This window comes from Pseudorca crassidens, chromosome 9, assembly GCF_039906515.1.
Source record: "Pseudorca crassidens isolate mPseCra1 chromosome 9, mPseCra1.hap1, whole genome shotgun sequence".
Classification (NCBI taxonomy): domain Eukaryota; kingdom Metazoa; phylum Chordata; class Mammalia; order Artiodactyla; family Delphinidae; genus Pseudorca; species Pseudorca crassidens.
The window spans coordinates 109104762-109126451 of record NC_090304.1 but is presented as its reverse complement, the minus strand read 5'-3'; the positions used below and the strand labels follow the sequence as shown (position 1 = coordinate 109126451).

General features: G+C 51.3%; 2 protein-coding genes across 5 annotated transcripts in view; one reads left to right on the top strand and one right to left on the bottom strand.

The window, feature by feature from the left end:
- The window catches only part of NCAPD3 (non-SMC condensin II complex subunit D3), a 57540-nt gene extending 51260 nt beyond the window's left edge, over positions 1–6280 (top strand). For all 4 annotated transcript variants that reach the window (XM_067751624.1, XM_067751623.1, XM_067751625.1 and 1 more), the window contains 6 exons: positions 628–810; positions 1270–1424; positions 1568–1695; positions 2741–2818; positions 5508–5697; positions 5784–6280. In XM_067751624.1, coding sequence (XP_067607725.1) covers positions 628–810; positions 1270–1424; positions 1568–1695; positions 2741–2818; positions 5508–5697; positions 5784–5889 — 840 coding nt within the window. In that variant the 3' untranslated portion in view covers positions 5890–6280. The remainder of the gene's footprint in view (positions 1–627; positions 811–1269; positions 1425–1567; positions 1696–2740; positions 2819–5507; positions 5698–5783) is intronic.
- A 2451-nt stretch (positions 6281–8731) lies between these two features.
- Positions 8732–21690, bottom strand: part of JAM3 (junctional adhesion molecule 3) — a 58666-nt gene continuing 45707 nt past the window's right edge. The window contains exons 2-9 of the mRNA XM_067751633.1: positions 15824–15889; positions 15230–15343; positions 12002–12154; positions 11395–11597; positions 10773–10872; positions 9829–9958; positions 9693–9747; positions 8732–9420 (exon numbers count right to left, since the gene is read on the bottom strand). Of these exons, the coding sequence (XP_067607734.1) occupies positions 9385–9420; positions 9693–9747; positions 9829–9958; positions 10773–10872; positions 11395–11597; positions 12002–12154; positions 15230–15343; positions 15824–15889 (857 nt within the window). The 3' untranslated portion in view covers positions 8732–9384. The remainder of the gene's footprint in view (positions 9421–9692; positions 9748–9828; positions 9959–10772; positions 10873–11394; positions 11598–12001; positions 12155–15229; positions 15344–15823; positions 15890–21690) is intronic.

Sequence of the window (21690 nt, the reverse complement as noted above, 5' to 3'; positions counted from 1 at the left end):
TCTCCCTCCAACATGTTAGGGAAAATGGTTTCTTCCTTAAGGCAGAGAGGCTGGGTCCTGGCATCCGTCCTTAAGACCTGAGAGCATCCTCGCCCTGATGTACTCATAGCCTCTGTCAGGATGTACAGATATCTGGCTCCGAGCCGCAGCTACATCCCCTGAGAAAGCCAGTGTGGACAGCCCCCCGTGACTGGCTCCAGCCAGGACACTGTGTGTTGCCCGCTCCCCAGCCTCTGGCTGGGATTCCTGAGGGGCTGCCTCATGGCACCACAAGACCCTTTGAACTGGTGGTGACCCAGAGCCGAGCCAGGCTGCCCAGATACACCTCCACCCCCATCCAGCTGTCAGGGTAGTTCTGTGCCCTGTGACGGGCTGCTTTAGGCTAAGAATGTGGGATTTCGGGTTACCTGGCAGATATGTGGGAAGCGTCCAGGGGCTCAGGCCCCTGCTCGTGTGGTCAGTACCGTGCAGCCGGCACTTCCTGGGGAGATACCGTCAGGTTCACTGGTTGGTCGATGTAGTGGGAACCGCCTGGTCTCGGCATGTTCCTGTTATTGATGATGTCATGTGGGAGAGCTCATTCACTTATTCAAGAGAATGCTCATGGATGCCTTGGGTCTGTTTTAGGAGGTGATGCAGGATTACCGAGATGAAATCAAGGATTTCTTCGCGGTTGACAAGCAGCTGGCCTCAGAGCTCGAGTACGACATGAAACGGTACCAGGAGCAGCTGGCCCAGGAACAGGAGCTGGCGAGGCAGGCCGATGCAGACAGGGCGGCCGCGAGCGCCCAGGGGGTGCAGGCCGGGCAGGTGAGTGGGCGGCCCCTCTCCATCTGCTCCCTGCCACCCGCCTCCCCAGCGTGTCCCAGCATGCACTTGTGAGCGCGGTCGTCTGAGCGAGGCCCTGGGGTGGCTGGAGGCCTGAGGGTGTCTCAGTGTTCCTGTGTCCCGTGGACAGCATCGCCAAGGGCCTTCTCTCCGTCGCCCCCGCCCATCTGGAAAGTCCTGAGTCCCAGTGTGGGGAGCGTGCAAGTTCCTGGAGAGCGAGGACCCTGCTGAGGGTCCTTGCTCTTTGATGGCAGAGAACCTGGTCTCCCCCACAGCCCCCTTGGGGTGAGCTTCTCTCCCAGAATCCCTGAAAGCCCTGTGAGTGCCATGCCAGGCAGCTGCCGGGGGCGGGGGTCTGAGACGGAACTGCTCAGAGGGTGTAAACATTTCTTGACGTTAAGTGTTGGAAGATACATAGTCTTAATTTCTCTTCTGCGACAGGTTGTTCCAAGTTTGGAAATGCCAGCTCCTGCCGGCCGAGAAAATGGCACCGTGGGCACCGCCGCCAGCCAGGCGTCCACATCCAGGTCCCATGCTGCCCACGCACCTCTGTCCCTGGACACTGGGCCACTGAAGAGGCTGGTGCCCAAAGCCAGGTGTGCAGGGCCGAGTCACCACATCCCCAGAGGCACCTCCCAGGTCACCCTGAGCATTGTTCGCATGTTGGCGCAGATTGGGTCTGAGGGAGGATGAGGGCGCGTCTCGTCTCTGTGCTTCACTGGTGTCTTTGCGACAACAGGCCCATGTCGCCGAGCACCATCGCCATCCTGAATTCTGTCAAGAAGGCCGTGGAGTCGAGCGGCCGGAGCGTGGGGCTGCCACCCTTCACCATGTGTCCCGAGGGCCCAGGCGAGCCCACTGAGCGCGGTGAGTCCACCGGGCGGCTCCAGGGCTCTCGGAGACCGGGGCCCCCTTCTCCTTCCCCATCAAAGCATTTCTGTTTGTTGTCTTTAAACAAGGGACTTTGGGGACTTGGGGTCACAGGGAGTAAAACAATCCTGTTTATGATGGAAGATCTGGAGAATGGGGTGATGTGGAGACCCAGCCGTAGCGGTGAGGTGTGTGTTTGGTTTTGTGTATGCAGTTGTGGTGGAGGTTGCGTGGCTTTGTAACTGTCGTGCACACAATCCCACGACCACAGCAACACGGGGAGGGCTTCCCGTCACCCTTCTGCAGTGCCTTGGCAGCCATGACGTGTTGCTCACCTGCCCATTCCTGGAAATGTAGGTTTTCTCAACGTTTTGAAACAAATCACATCACAAAGAACATCCTGGAACATACAGTCTTGTATGTGTGTGATCTTTAGGATTAACCCCCCTGAACGTCTTAACCTTTTGATGGTGAAACTGTCGTCTCCAGTTCCCCTCAGTGACATCCCTGCCGTGGCCCATGAGAGCCCAGGTCCTACAGAGAAACGCTGGTTTCATAATTTTCCACTTTCTCTGCTGAGCTTTTTTTTTTTTTTTTTTTTTGCGGTACGCGGGCCTCTCACTGCTGTGGCCTCTCCCGTTGCGGAGCACAGGCTCCGGACGCGCAGGCTCAGCGGCCATGGCTCACGGGCCCAGCCGCTCCGCAGCATGTGGGATCTTCCCGGACTGGGGCATGAACCCGTGTCCCCTGCATCGGCAGGCGGACTCTCAACCACTGCGCCACCAGGGAAGCCCTCTGCTGAGCTTTATAGACCCAAAATTTTCATTTTCATTTCCACTTGTTTGAATCCCAGTGAGAAAAGGCCATTGTTTCTCGTGTTTGTCATTTATTTGTATCTTTCTGAATTACCTCTTTAAAAGAATACTTTATTTGGGACAGTAAGTGTGTTGTGTAGTTTGCAAGTGTTTTTTCTCATTGGAATGTTTTGTCTTTGGGGCTGTTTGGGTTTTCGGAGAGGTAACGCTCTCCCATTTCATCCCAGTGTCCTCGCAGGGCTTGGAGCAGGAGTCCAGCGGAGCTCTTGACCTCATAACTAAACGGGCGATCAGCACCCCTGACCGTAAGTGGTTCGCGGGGACGAGCCGTTCTTCTGACTGCGGCAGGTACCGCGTGTGCGGGGGTCGCAGCAGAGCTGCTTCAGCCACGTCGCGGGGCATCAGGTCAGACTGGGCACAGCTGACCGCCGACCTCTTCCAGGTGCTTTTACACCTGGTGACTCCTCAGGTGGCCAACACCTCAGGTGGCCAACACCTCAGGTGGCCAGCACCTCAGGCCACCCGCTTCAGGGGCCAGGCCTCAGCGCTCGTGGCACCACGCGTCACTGCGGGCTGCCTGAGTGGACTGAGGCCTCCCCTGCCGGCCGTGAGGAGAGCCTGTGTCCTCTCCTACTGGGAGGTTTTTCTAATGTCCCGTGCTTTCCTTCTATTTGAAAATAGAGGTGAGTTAGAAGTGTGTTTATTCCTATCACTCGTTTTATATATAGCCTATTACCTCAAAACCCATAAAAACCATTGAGAAAATTACTGCAGTATGAAGAAACTCTGCCTGTCCAGAGTCTGTAGTATGTTTGCAAGGCCCCGCCTGGCGTGGCCCATGGGCCTCTGCCCATCTCCCGCCACCTGCCCCTGGCTCTGCACCCCAGTGTGGGCAGTCCTCCCAAGGGTGCAGGAGCCCCGCTCTCCTGGCGTCCGCGTCCTGGGGCCCCTCCCCCAGCCATCACCCCTTCACTTCCAGAAGAAGCCCCGTTTGACCCTCAGAGTGGATGAGGTGCCCCTGGCACCACACTTGCAAGTCCTTCACCGTCCGTCTGGCTTTGGTTTGTAACTGTTTGCTCTCCACCACGTCTGGGGGTGCTGTCCGGGCCTGGACGGCAAGGGCTGCGAGCCGGCGGGACGAGAGGTCAGGTGGTGGCCGAGCTGGGCAAGGACTGGGGTGCTTCTCTCCGGCCCCACTGCTTTCTCGGCACTGGTCCTAGGCATTATTACAGGAGGAGCGGAACACGCCGTTCCCTGTGGTGTCGAGGCCTCAGGGCATTGGGCCATCGTGCAGTCGTGCTCCATCAGCGGGCACTTACTGGGCACCTGCTGTGTTCTTGCGCCTTGCCTGGTGGTTCTGTTACCTGTGAGCTCTTAGAATACTTAACGGGTTAGAGATGATTTTCATCCGTCGTCCTGTGAAGGGAGATTAATGGATGAACAGAACTCCTACCCCACCCCTCCCCAGATGATGCCTGAATCGTGACAGCTTTTGTCATGAAGAGCAGGGGTAATTGGGGTCTAATGTTATATATGTAAAAAGTCACCCTTTTTCAAGCAGAAGAGTGCGGTGTATGCTCTGTGCTCCTGTCCTGGCGGTTTGGTGCCAGATGCTGTGGGAGGGAGTGCATTTCCCGTCCTCTGCTTGTCCCCCAGTCCCTGCTCTGTCCTGGCCGCACGTGCCCCTCACAGGAGGCCCGGCTGCTGCCACTTGGATTTGCACTGGAAGTGAGACTACTTCTCGAGTCTCTTGAATGTAAAATTCCTGGGGCTCTCTCCTCACACTGAACCAGAAAGAAATGCTGGAAGGTTGCCTCCTAGCTCTCCCTCCTCTGAGAATTACCAGATAACTTAAGAAGCCCACGTTCTGCTTTCTCTGGTTTATGTACCGGTTCTGTCACCACTTCTCAGGTGGGGTGACCATGGGGAAGTGGTCTCGGCTGCACTCGGTGTGGACATGGCATTCCTGCTGAGTGGAAATGAGGGATTTTCAGAGCCAGATTTTAACTGAAAATGGGGGGAGGCGGCGGGTAGCAAGTCCCTCTTAGGCTGTAAGTCAGTGGCGAAGGTGCTGCTGCCTGGACGTGCCAGGATATGCGGGGAGGGGGCTCAGAGCCCCCAGGGGCCCAGGGTCTGGACAGCAGCGGTGGAAACATACCCTGCTGCTGCCTGTTAAGGGGGCGCGAGAGGCTCCTGGGCCCACGGCACCAGGGATGCACTGACGCTAGCCAGCCACGGTGCAGGGGATGCCCAGAGCCTGGCCGTCCTGGCGCGTGCAGTGACAGCGTGCCTACCGGGTACGGGGTGGGGGCGTCTCAGGGGCAGTGGGGGCCGGGCCCCCTGAGCACGGAGCCACTGGGGTGCACACGCGGATCTGGGCAGATTTGCCTCTGGGGATGGGGGGACCCAGGTAGTAAACGACAGTCGTGGTTCAGTGTTTTCAGCACTTACCTTGTACCGAGTACTGTGTTAAGGACTTAACACAAGTGATCTCATTCAAACCTGGCAGTTCTTCTCAGGGAGGTGCATGTGTTTCCCCTTTAGAGATTAAGAAACTCGAGGTTCCCAGAGTAGCTCACACAACCGGTGGGACACAGAGCCCAAGTCTGACCAAGGTGGGAGGGGAGGTGGCAGGCGAGGGGACATCCGGGGTAGCAGCAGGGCTGCAGTGACCAGAGGGAGGGAGCAGGGCAGCATCTTCAGGGGACTCTGGAGCAGTGACAGGAAGAGCAGGGGGCTCTGCAGGGGGATCTGAGCTGCGGGTGGGGCCTCAGGCACGACAAGTGGCTGTTGAGAAGCCAAGGCTGTGCGCGCCGGTGCTCGGAGGGCGGTCAGGCCAGCGGTCTGGTCCTGCAGGGTGGCCCGATGATGGAGGCCGGGCTTGGGCACCGCGTGGGCCTGGGTGGACCCATAGCAAGACCCGCATCTGACCTTGCTCAGTTTCTCTCCCTGAAGGCCTTCACTAACCCTCCACTGACTCTCCCCTCCACCCAGGGACCATCCAGAATGTCACGTTTGGAGCGGGACTCAGCTACATCAGCTCACCCCGGACACCCTTTCCCGTCAGAGGCCACTCCCCCCCGGCCAGGTCCACGAGCCGTGCCGGCACCCCAGGAAGTCTGGGGGTGTCAGAGGCTCCGGGCCACGGGGACAACGTTCTTTGTCTGTCACTGCCCGACATGCCGTAAGTTCCCTGGCCCCCGCCCAGAGGTGTTCCCGTTGGGAGGCGGGGGGCTGTCCCACCCCAGGTGACACGCCTATTCCCCCCAGGCCCCCGCAGCCCCCGCAGTGGAACGTGACATCTCCCGCCAGAGGAAAGGACAGCGCAGCCCCCAGGAGGTCACGCCGCAAGGCCCCCCTGAAAACAGCCAACTGACCACTGTGCCTCTGGCCCCAGACGCTTCCACTGTGAGCAAAGGGCTCGCCTGTGAGTCCAGCGCCGCCCAGCTTTTCACCTGTGTGGTTGGTCAACCTTTTCAGTTTCTCCTTATGAAATGCCTGGCTAAAAAGTGTAAAATACTAGAGAAATGCCTTAAGCATTTAATACTGTAACTTTACTCCAGATGGAAGGAGGCTGCCAGAGGGCGGCTTCCCACTCTGCTTCTCCAGGGACCCTTGCTGGACTGGAGGTCCTGCTCTTGCAGAAAGGCCTCCTTCCCTGGCTTCTCCCCACCGTGGTTTGTGACCCTCTTTTCCCGACTTCTGCCAACCTGTGTCATGTGCTAATTGTGTGCAATAAACCGAGAGATTTGTGAATTTAAAAAAACTTTGAAGATATCCAGTCCCTTCTCATAAGCGCTGTTCTGGTCCTTAAAGAACACAGTCCTGAGCTTTCTCTTCTATAGTCAAGCTTCTGGTAGCTGGTTTCAGTTCCTTATACTAAGTACATAGTTTCCCGTATCTGATATCAAAATCTTGATTGTAATATTTTTTCTATTTTTATTTATAAATTGCAGACTTTTAAAGCTTTTTCAAATGAATAAAAGTATGAGTACAGCCTTCGAGTATTTTTAGCGCAGGGCTTTAATTGGTACTTAATTGACATAAAGTGTTTAAGAACCCAAATCTTTCCCCGTTAGGGAAAAAGGACTCAATCTGTCTTTAACGTCCAGGTCCTCTGCCCCTGCCTCTGTCTTTTTCCTCACAGCAGACATCTTAGCATAGACTACAAGTCTCTGCTTAAGAAAACCCTCTGTGTTTCTTACCCGGAGCAACAGCAGCGCTGATGACATGCGCGTAGTCCGCTAAGGGCTGTTCCCGCAGGAGAGTGGCCTTAGGTTCCTCTGTTGGCGCCATCAGGTAACCTTAAAACCCTTGTATGTGCGTGTTTTGTCCAAAAATGACCAGAAAGAAATTTGGTTGGTTCACGTCTTAATCCCAGTTCTACAGAAGTAAAAGCACAGGGTTGCTGTTTGCGTGTCCTGCACATGACGGGGTGGTTGGATGAGAGGGTGGATGTCGTCATGACCCCCCAGCTCCCGTGTGTGTTGACACGCATGCACGGAGTCAGTCACAGGGCTGCCCCTAAGCGAATACCCTCACCTCCGTCCAGCACTTCAAACCTAGGGCCATGCCTGACATGACACAGGAAGGAGAGAAATGAAGAGACCGAGCTGCTTTTTTTTTTAGAAGCTTTTATAAATGAGGTTTAAGAAATACCAACTCACAGGTGTGTTAGTAGCACAGGTCTGTGGCACTGTGTACAGCTGCAGCCACACCAAGGCCCCAGCAGCCCATGTGGCCTCGCGTCTCCAGCAACGTTTACATCTTAAAATCACTCGATGCTCCTTTTCTGTCTGCGTTTTTACAGTGACGGGCAGCAACCTCCCAGACCCCACACTCCTCTCTCCTCCGTCAGAGCCAGAGCCAGGTCACATGGCACCGGGGCGGAGGTTTTAGGGTACAAGAAGACTACCCCATCACTGTGACAACCGAGGAGGAGGCTGGAGCTGCCCCCACAGGTGGAAGGGCCCTACCCTTCTCCACCCAGAGGAGCTGAGGATGAAGGGACAGTCTTAGGTCTGTCTGCGCTCTCAAGACACAGATGGAAGAAGTCAGGCACCCTAGCATGACGAGGTGCTGCCCTCTGCTGCTGCCAATACTCCATGACAGCGTTCACACGACTCAGAAAAGAAAGGGCAACGCAAGTCTCGAGTATTCAAGTAAGACACTGAAAGTTTCATCCCAAGATGACTATGTTCTTCTACATAAAAACCATCCTGTAACACAGAGTCGGAGGCATCCTTCTGAGAAGCTCCTTGGTCCCAAGGGCTTCACGCTGAGTTAACACAGCAGCGTGTCTGAGGCTAAGAACAAAGGGTGCTGTTCCTGACGCCCCCACAAAGCAGGCAGCATGTGGGGCACGATCAGGAAGCTGCCTTTGACTCAGGCACACACTTTGCCCATCGTCAGTCAGACCGTCGCCGGCCGCCCTTCCTGCTGTTCTTCAGAGGCTGGCCTCGCGACCCTGCACAACAGCTTCCTGTGCGGCGAGACAGAACCTGCGCTGTCTTTATGGCAGAGAGGGACAGTGGGGTTCATTGTCTTTAACAGATTTGATTTCAAAACTGCCTTTGGCCCTGGACCGTCGTATGAACTACACAAGTAAGTAAAATGAATTTAAAAGCCAGACAGCAGGGCTGCTGTTTCCTGAGCCATCTTCAGCCAAAAACCTCTGTCCCAGGGAAGCCAGGCTGGGGTGCCACACCGAGGACCCCGCCCTTGCCGCCGTCCTGGGTTGACCCACGTGGTACGTGAACGGCACCCTTAGGTAGGGCTGATCCACGCACGGCCAGCGTCGGGGCGTCGGACAAGGGTGGGCGGGCTGGCCTGGAGTCAGGAGCCAATGCTACTCCGAGCAGGTATGCGGCCCCACCCCGGGCACCAACCAGCACGGTCTGCACACCGCACCGCGTCTGTGGGTCTGGGGCAGAGGTGGTCTGAGGAGCCCAAGGAAGAGGCAGCTTGAAGCCAACCCGAGAGCCCTTCATGTCTCTTCTGGAGAGACGCAAACAGACCAAGACAGTACTCAACTGGAATTTTCTTAAAGGTTTCCTAAGCACAAGGAACACTGAGTGGTGTTTCCAATTGAACAGGAGTAGCTTGGGCTCCTGCCTTAAGTTGAACTTTTAAAAAAAGAGGTTATTTAACATTGTATGACAACTTATTTACAGTTTAAATAGAAATTTTCAATAATCAAAATACATCTTTAGCAAAAATTTAGAATGTAAAATTTTATAAAATACCCATAGAAAAGCAGAACATAGTATCAGTACCATTTCAGATTTAGCATAAGATGAAGGTCTTCCTTCAACACTGGGACCCGCCATGGATGAGCAGGGTTCCTACAGGTAAGAAGATTCCCTCCTTCTAACAAGCAATTTACCTTCCTGATTTGGACTGTTGTTATAAAACGCTGACCCAAAAAGATTCCCCAAGATGGACACTAGGACAGTGACAGCAAAGCCTCAGGATGAAGTGGCCTGACCACTTGGCCACCGTGAAGCCAGGTTACTGCAGCTGAGGCTCATGCCTTGCCCCCCTCTGCCAGCCCTTGGATACCGATGCCGATGCCACGGAGCAGATCACCGTGCCTCCCGGGCCCTTGGCGCCCGCCCTGAGGTCACCCAGACCCCGATGGGGTCGGCCTCGAGAACCCGGTCACTTTTTGGCCTTGTGACCGTGCCCATCTTGAGGAAAACTCTTTTATTCGTGTGGCTTGTTAAAAAGTAAGAAAGGAGTAGCGGTCAACTTTGGCCAAAACAAAAAGCTTTCGTGCGCGTGTCCAGCCCCGTCTGGCTCCCCTCGCAGGGCTGCTCCCAGCAGGGTCCCCCGTGGAGGTATCCACGTGTGCGTGCGGCCGTGCTGCCGTCTAGATCACGAATGAGGACTTGTGTCTGAAGTCGCCCTGCAAGGCCAACACTGGCTTAGAGGGCAGCCCGCGGCCACGCAGGGCCCAGCGTGCGGTGGGAAGGGAGCCTGACACCGCTTCCCCACAGCGTGCTCTGAGGAGAGGCCGTGAGGCCTGTGGACTGAGTGCCCCGCAAGCGCACAGCCAGGGGAAGGGCTGAGGGCTCGCGCTTCGGACGTGACTCAGAAATCTCTTCTACGGACCTGCTTGGTTCTCAGGGGAATGTCATCTTCCCTGCTCGGGACACTGCAGCCTCTAGGCTGCCTTACCTCATCGTCCGTCCTGATGTAGTTAACTCCATCCGGCTTCCCTGGGTTCTTGTAGCTGAAACAGAGGGAAGCCGAGTGACCACCGGTGGACCACAGAAATGCCCACTGGAGCTTTGTGCAGGTAGGACAGGCTCACCTTTCCCCGTTCTGCTTATTGTTGATGAAGTAGCCACGTCTGTAGGCACAGCAGATGCCCACTGTGATCAGGGCCAGTACAGTCAGGACAACCAGGACTCCCCCAATAATCCCGCCGATGTTGAGGTCATCTGGAGAAGAGAAGGGGTCAGAAGACGCGGCCTGCTGCCCCTGCCCCTCCCGGCCCGGAACACCTCCGCCCACAGGCCACGACACCCACCCGCTGCGCCAAAGCCGTGTGGCACTGCCTGCGGGGCATAACAATCATCTGGGGACATTATTACTGGACGACATGGTTATACTACAAAGACAGCTAGGAGCCAGAGTCCTAAGGAAGAAAAAATTCTCCCTTATCTAGTACAGCGTTCTTGAATGTGAGTGCACTTTTAAAAATAAGTCTTTGAAATTTTGATTTCATAACGTCAGTTCCCAAGCTCTATCCATAGAGAGTCCAGAGGTCTGGGGCAAAGCCCAGGAATCTTCCTCCTGCCGAGAGCAGCTTCCCAAATCTGACAGCAGCCAGAAGAGTCGCCTGGAGGCTGACTCCACAGGTGAGGGGGGCCCTGAAGTCTAACCCCGTCCTGCCCTCAACCCCCCTTAGAGCCAACACCCCCAGAGAAAGAAGCACCCGAACAGGGCAGAATTACTGGGGCTAAACCCTGGGTTTCAGCTTACCGCTACTGCAAAACGGTTAAACTTGATACATTTCTGGAGAACCTTGTATCTCGATAATTCTATCAGTTACCAAAGAAAAGGAGTTCATGGAACGTCGTTAAGAGTTACAAGATGAGGAGAGGACCAGCGTGTCAGTCCTCCAGCTGCTCCTTGGTGTGTCCTCGCCTCCTCCCACCAGACCCGGGCAGAGCCCGTGTGCCCGCGCAGGGGGGGGTCACAGCTGAGGGGCACCCGCCGGTCTGCAGGGCAAGGCTCGGCAGAGACACTCACACACTTCCATGTCCTGCTCCTCGCAGCGGGCTGAGCCCGCATCGTTGGAGGCGATGCAGTAGTACTGGCCCGAGTCCTCCTTGTGGATGGCGCTGAACACCTGTTTGGGGACTGGGAGTGAATGGGGACCCGACAGCAGGGCTTGGTGCACAGTGAGCCCCCTCCATGCCAGGGGCACCAGAGCCGGCAGCAGCCGGGCTTCACGTGCCCGTGACTCCAACCCACTGCCTCCTCACTCCCCACCACGGGGTCGTCCACGAACATCTGTGTCTCTCTAGAAGGACTTTTTAAAAGTCGTGCCCACGACATCGCGACCGTGCTGAATGCAGCCAGCAGTTCCTCAACATCAGACGTGTGGCCAGGGAGTAAGTCCCAGCTGCCTCCCGACTCTGTCCCGAGGACAGCACCGGCCAGGCCACCTACGCCCTCCTCAGTCACTGTCCCCCCCTTGGCTCTGCCCCCTTTCCCTGGCCCCCTTACAACTTTTCTGTCTATAAAGGGAGGGCAGGGTCCCCGATGTGCGGGGCTCAAAGCTGCTGTCTCGTAAAGTTTACTGTCTCTTAATAACTGCTCTTCCCACGACACAGACGTGTGCACCCGCCCCCCTTCTGAGAGACCTTACCAGGGTGCCCGTGTCAGGGTTGAAGAGGAAAGAGGAGTTTCGGAACCGGGGGTTGGCCCTGGAATCTGTGGGCAGTGGCACGTCGTTGCGGTACCAGCTGTAATGTGGCCGGGGGTAGCCCTCACCCTCCTGGCAGGTCAGCGTGGCCGCCTTGCCCACAGGCACAGCCCTTGGCACCCTGCACACTGGGGGCACCGGCTTCACTGCAGGAGAAGCACGGCAGGGGTTACGGTCAGCAACAGGGCCCTGTTCTTACCACAGCCCACAATGAACCTGCTCCAAAAACGAGTCAGCCAGCCGGGTTCCAGACGCTGCGTCGCGGGCAGGCCTGCTCCCCCGTGGCTCGCACTGCCTGTGGTTGCCCCCGTAGGTGACCCCCCAGCGTTCCCAGTGCCTCCACCCCCTCTAGCAGGTGGACAGAAGAGGCAGAAGCTCCCCTTCTCTCCTCACCTCCAACCCAACGCAGGCAGCCTGAGCTTCCCCTGCCCCGCCAAGCGCCACACCCTCGGGGACGTGACCGTAGAAGCGAAGGAAGGAAGCTGGTCTTCTCCCCACAGGCAGGCGCGTGAGCCGAGGGCAGGGGCCACCACCCCACGTGCACGCGCACCTTGCACAGTTAACTCGATGACAATCTCATCAATCTCCTTGCGGTCGTGCCGAGCAACCACCTCGCAGCGGTAAAGGGCTGAGTCCGTCCGGGTCACGTTCCAGATCTTCAGAGAAGTTTTCCCCAGCAGTTCTGCACGGCCGGCCAGGTCTCCTGTACAGAAGACAGGGCACTGAGGGGCTCTTTACAGACAGCTCTGCTGCTTGAAGGAGGAGGTTCTGGGGCCATCTCTGGTGCCTCGGCAGGAAAACTGCAACTGGCTCGTCTCCGTTCCTGTGAGAATGCCGAGCACCAAGGGAGTGCCTGGGCTGTAAGAGGACTTGGCCATGTGTCTCTTGTTAAGGCAAGGGCCTCCTTTCCTTTTCATCATTCCCAGAAAGGGTTCCCCATTAAAAGAGAAAACAAGTCAAACAACATTAAAAGACAAACAGCATTTCACAAATGGTACTGGGACACCTGGGTACCCACATGCAAGAGAATGACGTGGACCCCTACCTCACACCACACACAACACAAACCTTGCTGCACAAGCTGAAACTGAAACCCTTAGGAAAAAACAGAGACGTGAATAACCATGACCTTGGATTAGACAGTGATCTCTTAGGTCACCAAAAGCACAAGCCCACACACACAAAGTTATATCAGCCTTCATGAGCCTTTCATAATAAAGAACTTTTGTGCTTCAAAGGACAGAAGCAAGTAAGAAGACAATCTGCTGACTGGGAGAAAATCATATATCTGACAAAGGACTAGCATACAGAACGTATGAAAATTCGCAATTCAACAAATAAACAACCTAATTAAAAATGGACAAAGGATTTGAATAGACATTTCTCCAAAAAGATAGACAAATAGCCAATAAGCATGTGAAAAGATTCTCAACATCATTAGCTGTCAGGGAAATGCAAGTCAGAACCACAACGAGATACCACTTCACACCCCCTAGGATGACTGGACTCAAAACAATGGATAATCTCAAGCGTTACTGAGGATGCGGGGAAACACACACAGCCAAGGGAACGTAAAATCGTCCAGCCACTGTGGAAAAGAGCTTGGCCGTTTCTCAAAAAACTGAACATGTGATACCACATGACCCCACAATTGTGCTCCTGCTAATTATCCCCAAGAAGTGAAAAGTTACGTTTGCACCAAAACCTGTACAATGTTTATGAACATTATTGATAATAGCCCAAAATGGAAACAACCCAAATGTACAGCAGTTGATGAAATGCGGCATATCTATAATGGAATATTATTCATCGATATAAAGAAGAACAGGGACTTTCCTGGTGGGCCAGTGGTTAAGAATCCGCCTTCCAGTGCAGGGGACATGGGTTCAATCTCTGGTCAGGGAACTAAGATCCCACATGCCGTGGAGCAAATAAGCCTGTGCTCTCTAAAGCCCGTGCACCACAACTAAAGATCCCACATGCCGCAATGAATATCCCACGTGCTGCAACTAAGACCCGACAAGGCCAAATAAATATATATTTTTAAAAAGAACAAAGTACAGACACTTGCAACAACATGGATGAACCTTGAAAACGATGCACTAAGTGAAAGAAGCCAGGACCAAATATTGTATGACTCCATTTATAGGAAGCATCCAGGACAGGCAGACCCACAAAGTGGATTAGTGGCTGCCAGGCTGGGGAAGAAGGGACACGGTTTCTTTTGGGGGCGGGGATGTGCTGGAATCTGCCAGTGACGGCCACACGTCTTTGCTGAATGCACTAACCACCAACTACACGCTTCAAAACAGTGAGTTTCATGCTATGTGAATTACTGTGTCTCAATTAAAACATTTTTAAAGCATAAAGGACACAGTAACTCTTTCAAAGAAGCACAAAGAACCCGGGCACTGACAAATAGGGAAAGAGTTAGAAAAGAAAATGACACAAAAATTAGAAACGAATTTACTAAACCTGCTAATTGGTGACAAGTCTAGGAAGGATTTACCACACGTGATGGAAACGGCAAAATGCTTTTGCTAAGAGAACGAACGTTTCTGACGGTGTTTTCTAGCGGGAAGGTTCGTCATCCAGGCACCAGCAGGGGTCAGAGCGTCCACCGTGTGGGAAACAAGTAAACGCAAACCCACCAGGCGCTGGTGGCACAGCCCTGCCCTAGGCAAGGCCTCCCTCCAGGCCTCTATTTTGTGTGGCAATTTCTGGGGGGGGGGGGGGGGGGGAAGAAACAGAAAGTTGCTTAAGAACATTCCCGCTCGGTCAGGGCTTATCAAGAACAGCCTGATGAAGCTGCCAGAGAAAACCGATTTGTTTCCTGAGAATAGCATTGCCATCTCTTCGTAAACCAGAGGTGGGAGGATACTGGTGGGCAAACAGAACTGTTTTTAAGAGCCCATGACCCCCGATGATGTGGAGGACCTGAGGCAGAAAGGCCGTAATTTCAGGTTGATGCGCAAAGCCTCCACCCCTTCCCTGAAACCCCCACTGTCACATTCTCAGAGGGATCGGGGCTGCCCGCCTCTGCAGCTGCGCCGACTCTTCCATCCGCCTGCTGTCCCCCGGGGTGGCCCCCTCCCGCCATCACAACCCCCCGCCCCATCCACACTACCCTGACCCCCTCCTGGCCTCTGCAGAAGAATCCTGAACTGGGCCCTGCTCTCAGCTGTGCCCACCACCAGCCCCCTCTCTAAAGCATCAGTGGGACCACATCACGCCCCTCCTGAGGCCTTCCAAGCGCTATCCACCTCGTGTCCGCCCTCTCCTGCTGGGCCGAGAGCCAGCGGTCCCTCCGAGAAGCTCCCTGCGCTTCCACGTCTTTCTGCCCCACGTGCTCGTCGCCCAGCGCCTCCCTGCAGCCCGTACCCTGCCCTCCCGCATGGTGCGCTCAGCACCCAGGTGTGTACAGTGGGCGCTGCTGTCCCCCTGCTGTTCCATACTGTCCTACTAATGAAGTCACTTATAAAGTCGTGGGTCACGATAGGGAGATGGCCTCGGAGAATGTTCACTCAGATACCTCAAAAGCTACGGCTGCGTGTAGACTAAAATCCTAACTGATTACGTGATATTTACTGAAGCAGGGTCACAGGTGCAGGGATGTTCCATACACTATTCTCACTATTTTTGCATGTTGACTTTTCCATATGTAAAACAAGACAGAACACCAATCCTGGCTACAGATGCAGGTCCAGTTAGAGCAAAGTCTTGGCCACAAGTGCATGCCTGGGCCTTCTGTACAAACGAGAGGACCACAGGATCATACCCTGAATTTTGTTGTCAAAAAACACATATGTGGTTTGTTCATCTTGGATTTTCTTCCACTCAATCCTGGGGTCATTTGTCTGTGAATCCGTAATGATACAAGATAGTTCCACACCTAATGAGCAAGGGAAGAAAGAGAACTGTCAGTGAATGTGGAACAATTTTAGGTTCACTTGTATACCCAGACCCTGCAAGCTACATGTATATTTAGGTCTGTCGTGTAGATTAAAAATCTAGCTAGCTCCAGGCTCCAAGAGACTTTAGTTTTAGCTAGAAAAACAATATAGATGATTAGCAAAGACTTTTATTAAAGAGAGCACACGTTCCCCCTAATACTCTGCTTGTATATAAGAACGTTCTTGGTTCTGTAAACGCAAAGCCAGGCCAGGAATCAGGTTTCAGCCAACAGAAAGCCTGCAGAGTTGCCCGCGGGCTGCTGAAGCGGTGCTTCGCTCACACGTGCACGTCAGATGGCTGCTGGGGAGCCGGCCACCCCCAAGCCTCTTGGGCAGGACACATCCGTGTGTGTCTATCCTGCATCAGCTGCCAGATCACCAAGTGGTGCCCCTTTGCCTAAACCCTTCCTTGGACTTACTTTCAAATTCCTGTACCACTGGGTTTCGGTTGCTGGATTTGAGATTCACAGCCCCTATCAAGCAGCCTGAGGGAAAAAAGAAAAGTAAAATCAGAGACAACACGACACTAAAAGAGCAGAGAACCCGCACTTGACATCAGACTCTCCCTTCATGGCGGCTTCAGTCACGAACCACAGAGGATGTCAAATGTCATGTTCCAAAACAAAGTCTCTTAGATACAGCAGGGTGACTGCTTTCTGAGTCTGACCTTCACTGGAAGGAACCCAGAAGAAAGAGAATTCTCAGAGTGCACTTTCCTTCTTAGTCCCAGAACAAAGCCCCTAGAACTTTCAAGACCTTCCTCTAAGAATGTACTTTTTAAAAAAGGATTGTAAGAGAGAGCTACCCAACAACAGACCGGACAACCCAGAAGAAATGGACAAATTCTTAGAATCATAGAACTTTCTAAGACTGAATCATGAAGAAAGAAAATCTAAATAGATCACTAGTAAGGAGACTGAAACAGTAATCAAAAGCTCCCCCCAAACAAAAGTCCAGAACCAGTCAACTTCACTGGTAAATCCTACCAAACATTCAAAGATTTGATACCTGTCCTTCTCAAACTATCCCCCAAAATTGAAGAGGATAGAACACTTCCTAACTCATTTTTCAAGGCCAACATTACCCTGATACCAAAACCAGACAAAGATAACACACAAAAAGAAAATTATCTCTGATGAACATAGATGCAAAAATTCTCAACAAAATATTAGCAAACTGAATACAACAATACATTAAAAAGATCATACACCATGAACAAGTGGGACTTATCCCAGGGATGCAAGGATGGGTCAACATCCACAAATCAATGAACATGATACACCACGTTAACAAAATGAAGGATAAAAACCATATGAGCATCTCAGATGCAGAAAGAACATTTCACAAGATTCAACACCTATTTATGACAAAACTCTCAAAAAAATGGGTATAGAAGGAAGCTCAACATAATAAAGGCCACAATTGACAAACCCACAGCTAACATCACACTCTACAGCAAGGGTCCCCAACCTCCGGGCCGCGGACCGGTAGGCCTGTTAGGAACCAGGCCACATAGCATGAGGTAAACGGCGGGCAAGCGACCGAAGCTTCATCTTCCACTCCCTATCGCTCACGTTACCGCCTGACTGCCACTCACATTACTGCCTAAACCATCCCCCCACCCCCAGTCTGAGGAAAAACTGTCTTCCATGAAACAAGTCCCTGGTGCCAAAAAGGTTGGGGACCACTGCTCTACAGTGAAAAACTAAAAGCTTTCTTTTACAATTGGGAACAAGGTAAGGATGCCCACTCTCACCACTCCTATTCAACACAGCAAGTCCTAGCCAGAGCAATTAGCCATGAAAAGAAAATTAAAACATCCGGGGACTTCCCTGGTGGCCCAGTGGTTAAGAATCCGCCTGCCAGTGCAGGGGAAACAGGTTTGATCCCTGGTCCGGGAAGATCCACATACCATGGAGCATCTAAGCCCATGCGCCACAACTACCAAGCCTGCGCTCTAGAGCCCACGAGTCACAACTACAGAGCCCATGCGCCGCAAGTGCTGGAGCCCACATGCTCTAGGGCCTGTGCTCTGCAACAGGAGAAGCCACTGTGATGAGAAGCCCGAGCACCACAAAGAGTAGCCCCCACTCGCCGCAACTAGAGAAAGCCCGTGTGCAGCAACGAAGACCCAACACAGCCAAAAAATAAATTTAAAAAAAAAGAAAAAAAATTAGGGGCTTCCCTGGTGGCACAGTGGTTGAGAGTCCACCTGCCAATGCAGGGGACACGGGTGCCTGCCCCGGTCTGGGAAGATCCCACATGCCGCGGAGTGGCTGGGCCCGTGAGCCATGGCCGCTGAGCCTGCGTGTCCGGAGCCTGTGCTCCTCAACGGGAGAAGCCACGACAGTGAGAGGCCTGCGTACCGCAAAAAAAAAAAAAAAAAAAAAAAAGAAAATTAATAAAATAAATAAAAACATCCAAATTGGAAAGGAAGAAGTGAAATTATCACTATTTGTATATGACATGATTTTATATACAGAAAATCCTAAAGACTCCACCAAAAAACTATTAGATATAATAAATGAATTCAGTAAAGTTGAAGGGTACAAAATCAACATACAGAAATCTGTTCTATTTCTAAAAATTAACAACAAGCTAGCAGAAAGAGAAATTAAGAAAACAATCCCATTTACAACTGCAACAAAAAGAATAAAATAATCTAAGAAATAAATTTTTCCAAGGAGGTGAAAGACCTGTACACAGAAAACTATAAGACATTGTTCAAAGAAACTGAAGAAGACACAAAGAAACGGAAAGACATTCTGTGCTCATGGACTGAAAGAATTAACACTGTTAAAATGTCCATATTACCTAAAGCAACCACAGATTCAATGCAATCCCTATCAACATCCCAAGGGCATTTTTATTTTTCACAGATATAGAACAAAAAATTCTAAAATTCATATACAACCACAAAAGGCCCTGAATAACCAAAGCAATCCTGAGAAAAAAAGAACAAAGCTGGAGATATCACACTCCCTGATTTCAAACTACATTATAAAGCTTTAGAACTCAAAACAGCATGATACTGGCAGAAAAACAGATATAGCTCAATGGAACAGAATTGAAAGTCCAGAAATAAACCCACACATATATGGACAATTAATTTATGACAAAGGAGCAAACAGCATACAATGGAGAAAGGATAGTCTTCAATAAATGGTGTTGGGAAAACTGCACAGCCACATGCAAAAAAAAAAATTGAAACTAGATGACTATCATATGCCATATACAAAAATCAACCCCAAAGGGATTAAAGATTGAATGTAAGCCATGAAACCATAAAACTCTAAAAGAAAACACAGGCAGTATACCTTTGACATCAGTCTTAGCAATATCTTTCTAGATATGCCTCCTCAGCAAGGGAAACAAAAGCAAAAATAAACAAATGGGACCACATCAAACTAAAAACCTTTTGCAGAGCAAAGAAAACAACAGAATGAAAACACAAGCTACCAAATAGGAGAAGATATTTGCAAATCATATATCCAATAAGGCATTAATGCTCAAAATATATAAAGAACAATAAAAAACCCCAATAACCTGATTAAAAAATGGGCAGAGGAACTGAACATACATTCTTCCAAAGAAGACATACAGATGGCCAACAGACGTGAAAAGATGTTCAACGTCACTAATTATCAGGGAAACGCAAATCAAAACCACAATGAGATATCACATTATATCTGTCAGAATGGCTGTTATCAAAAAGGCAAGAAATAACAAGTGTTGGCAAGGATGTGGAGAAAAGGAAACCACGGTGCACGTGGATAATGTAAATTGGTGCAGCCACTGTGGAAAACAGTATGGAGATCCTCAAAAAACTAACACTAGGGAGCTTCCCTGGTGGCGCAGTGGTTGAGAGTCCGCCTGCCGATGCAGGGGACACGGGTTCGTGCCCCGGTCCGGGAAGATCCCACATGCTGCGGAGCGGCTGGGCCCGTGAGCCATGGCCGCTGAGTCTGCGCGTCCGGAGCCTGTGCTCCGCAGCAGGAGAGGCCACAGCAGTGAGAAGCCCATGTACCACAAAAAACAAACAAAAAACTAACACTAGAACTACCATATGACTGAGCAATTCCACTCCTGGGTATTTATCAGAAGAAAAAAACACTAATTATAAAAGATATATGCATGTTCATTGCAGCATTATTTATAGTAGTCAAGATATGGAAGCAACCTAAGTGGCCATCAATGGAAAAATGGATAAAGATGTGGCATGTGTGTGTATATATGTGTGTGAGGGATGGAATATTACTCAGCCATAAAAAAGGATGGAATCTTGCCATTTGCAAAAACATGGATGAACCTTGAGGATATTATGCTAAGTGAAATATCAGGTGAAGAAAGACAAATACCATATGATTTCACTCATACATGGAATATAAAAAAACAAACAAAATGACAAAATAAATGAACCAAACCAAACTATAACAAACATGTAGATACAGAGAACAGAGTAATGGTTACCAGAGGGGGTGGGGATGGGTAAAGGGGGTCAATATGGTGATGCGTGGAAAGTAAACTCTTGGTGGTAAGCTGCTGTAGTGGATACAGAAGTAGAAGTATAATGTTGTGCACAAGAAGCTTATATGTTATAAAATCAATGTTACCTCAATAAAAAAAAATTTTTTTAAGAATTTTCTTTTCATCATCTCCCAGACCTACATGGGCCTTCTTGTCATTCCTCCCTCCTGCCTGGTACCTTCCCCTGCATGATGGCATGGACATTCTGGGTACAGTTACCAACCAGGTAAGAGACCACCTTGTTGGATTAGCTGTTTATCTAACCCGTGATTTCCATCCATTAAAAAGTTTGCACCAGTCTTTGGTAAAATAAGAAAAATAACAACATGGCGATTTTCATGAAGCTTAGCTGAATGAAGCTATCGATGGAATCAAAATATGCTATTTGCATGGTGATCTCTTTCAAAATTAGCACCTGACTATCCACGTGTTTAAACAACGCTGAAATCAGTTATCATGGTCTCAAAATGTCTTAGCTGATTTCTTGGAGACAAGATCAACTAGGTACATTGACCACCTACAAAATGTCATTCTTCAGCCACTTGGCCTCTAGGAGAATATGCCATCCCCAGAGAAGGCCTTCCTACGTTAACCCTCATTAAGGTCCCTGGACCTCAGCTTACCACACCAGGTAAGAAAATGTGAAGACTTGTACTCTGAGCTGCAGGTCACAACAATCCATTTTTTTAATTTTTAAATCTTATTTAATGGTTTGGCTACATGTATACATTCCAAGTATGTGTTTTGATGCTTTCTGTCTTATTTAGTAAGACTTCATTAATTACAGCAGAAGCCTTAAAGAATGTAATAATAGGGATGAAAATCAGAAGTATAGGGGCTTCCCCGGTGGCGCAGTGGTTGAGAATCTGCCTGCCAATGCAGGGGACACAGGTTCGAGCCCTGGCCTGGGAAGATCCCACATGCCGCAGAGCAACTAAGCCCGTGCGCCACAACTACTGACCCTGCGCTCTAGAGCCCGTGCTGCACAACAAGAGAAGTCACCGCAATGAGAAGCCTGCGCACCGCAACGAAGAGTAGCCCCCGCTCGCCGCAGCTAGAGAAAGCCCGCGCACAGCAACGAAGACCAAACAGAGCCTAAATAAATAAATAAATAAACTTTAAAATAAAAAAAAGAAGTAGTATAATATACTTGAACTGTCATTAGTTGCTAAAACAGTCACTTCTACTTTAGATTTCAGATCCAGGACAAGTGGCGCCTGCTCTGTTTTGTTTTGTAACCACGTGCTACTCCTTTTGGGGAAACCCACCCACACTAATGCAGCCCTTTCCACTGCTCCTTCCATCCAGAAGCCGCCAGGGACCCACTAACAGAGAGGAACACGGGACGCTCTGAGTATCTACCAAGGCCACACAGGTTCCCTCTAGGGAAAATGACCTCAGACAGTCCCTTCAGTGTGATCACTGTAATTTAGGTGATGAGACACCAAAACTGTGGTCCCAAATGACTATGACCAGGGATCAGCTTCCGACCCAAAGGCCACCTAAGGGGTCTTAGAGGTAAGTCACCAGAGCTTTGCCTGACTGGATAATGACAGGACAACCCAATCTGAGGCTTTCTCTTGAGAAGTATGAAGCTGAGAGAAATAAGAGAATAAACTAGAGAGTTTACAGTCACGAGAGAAACAGCTGAAGTAGAGCCTGAGGACGCAGAGCTGGCGACAGATGAGCCAGGGGACAAGGGGACACTGAGGTTACTCTAGTGTCCACAAAGGTCAGATTGTCACGGGGGCCAACTCTT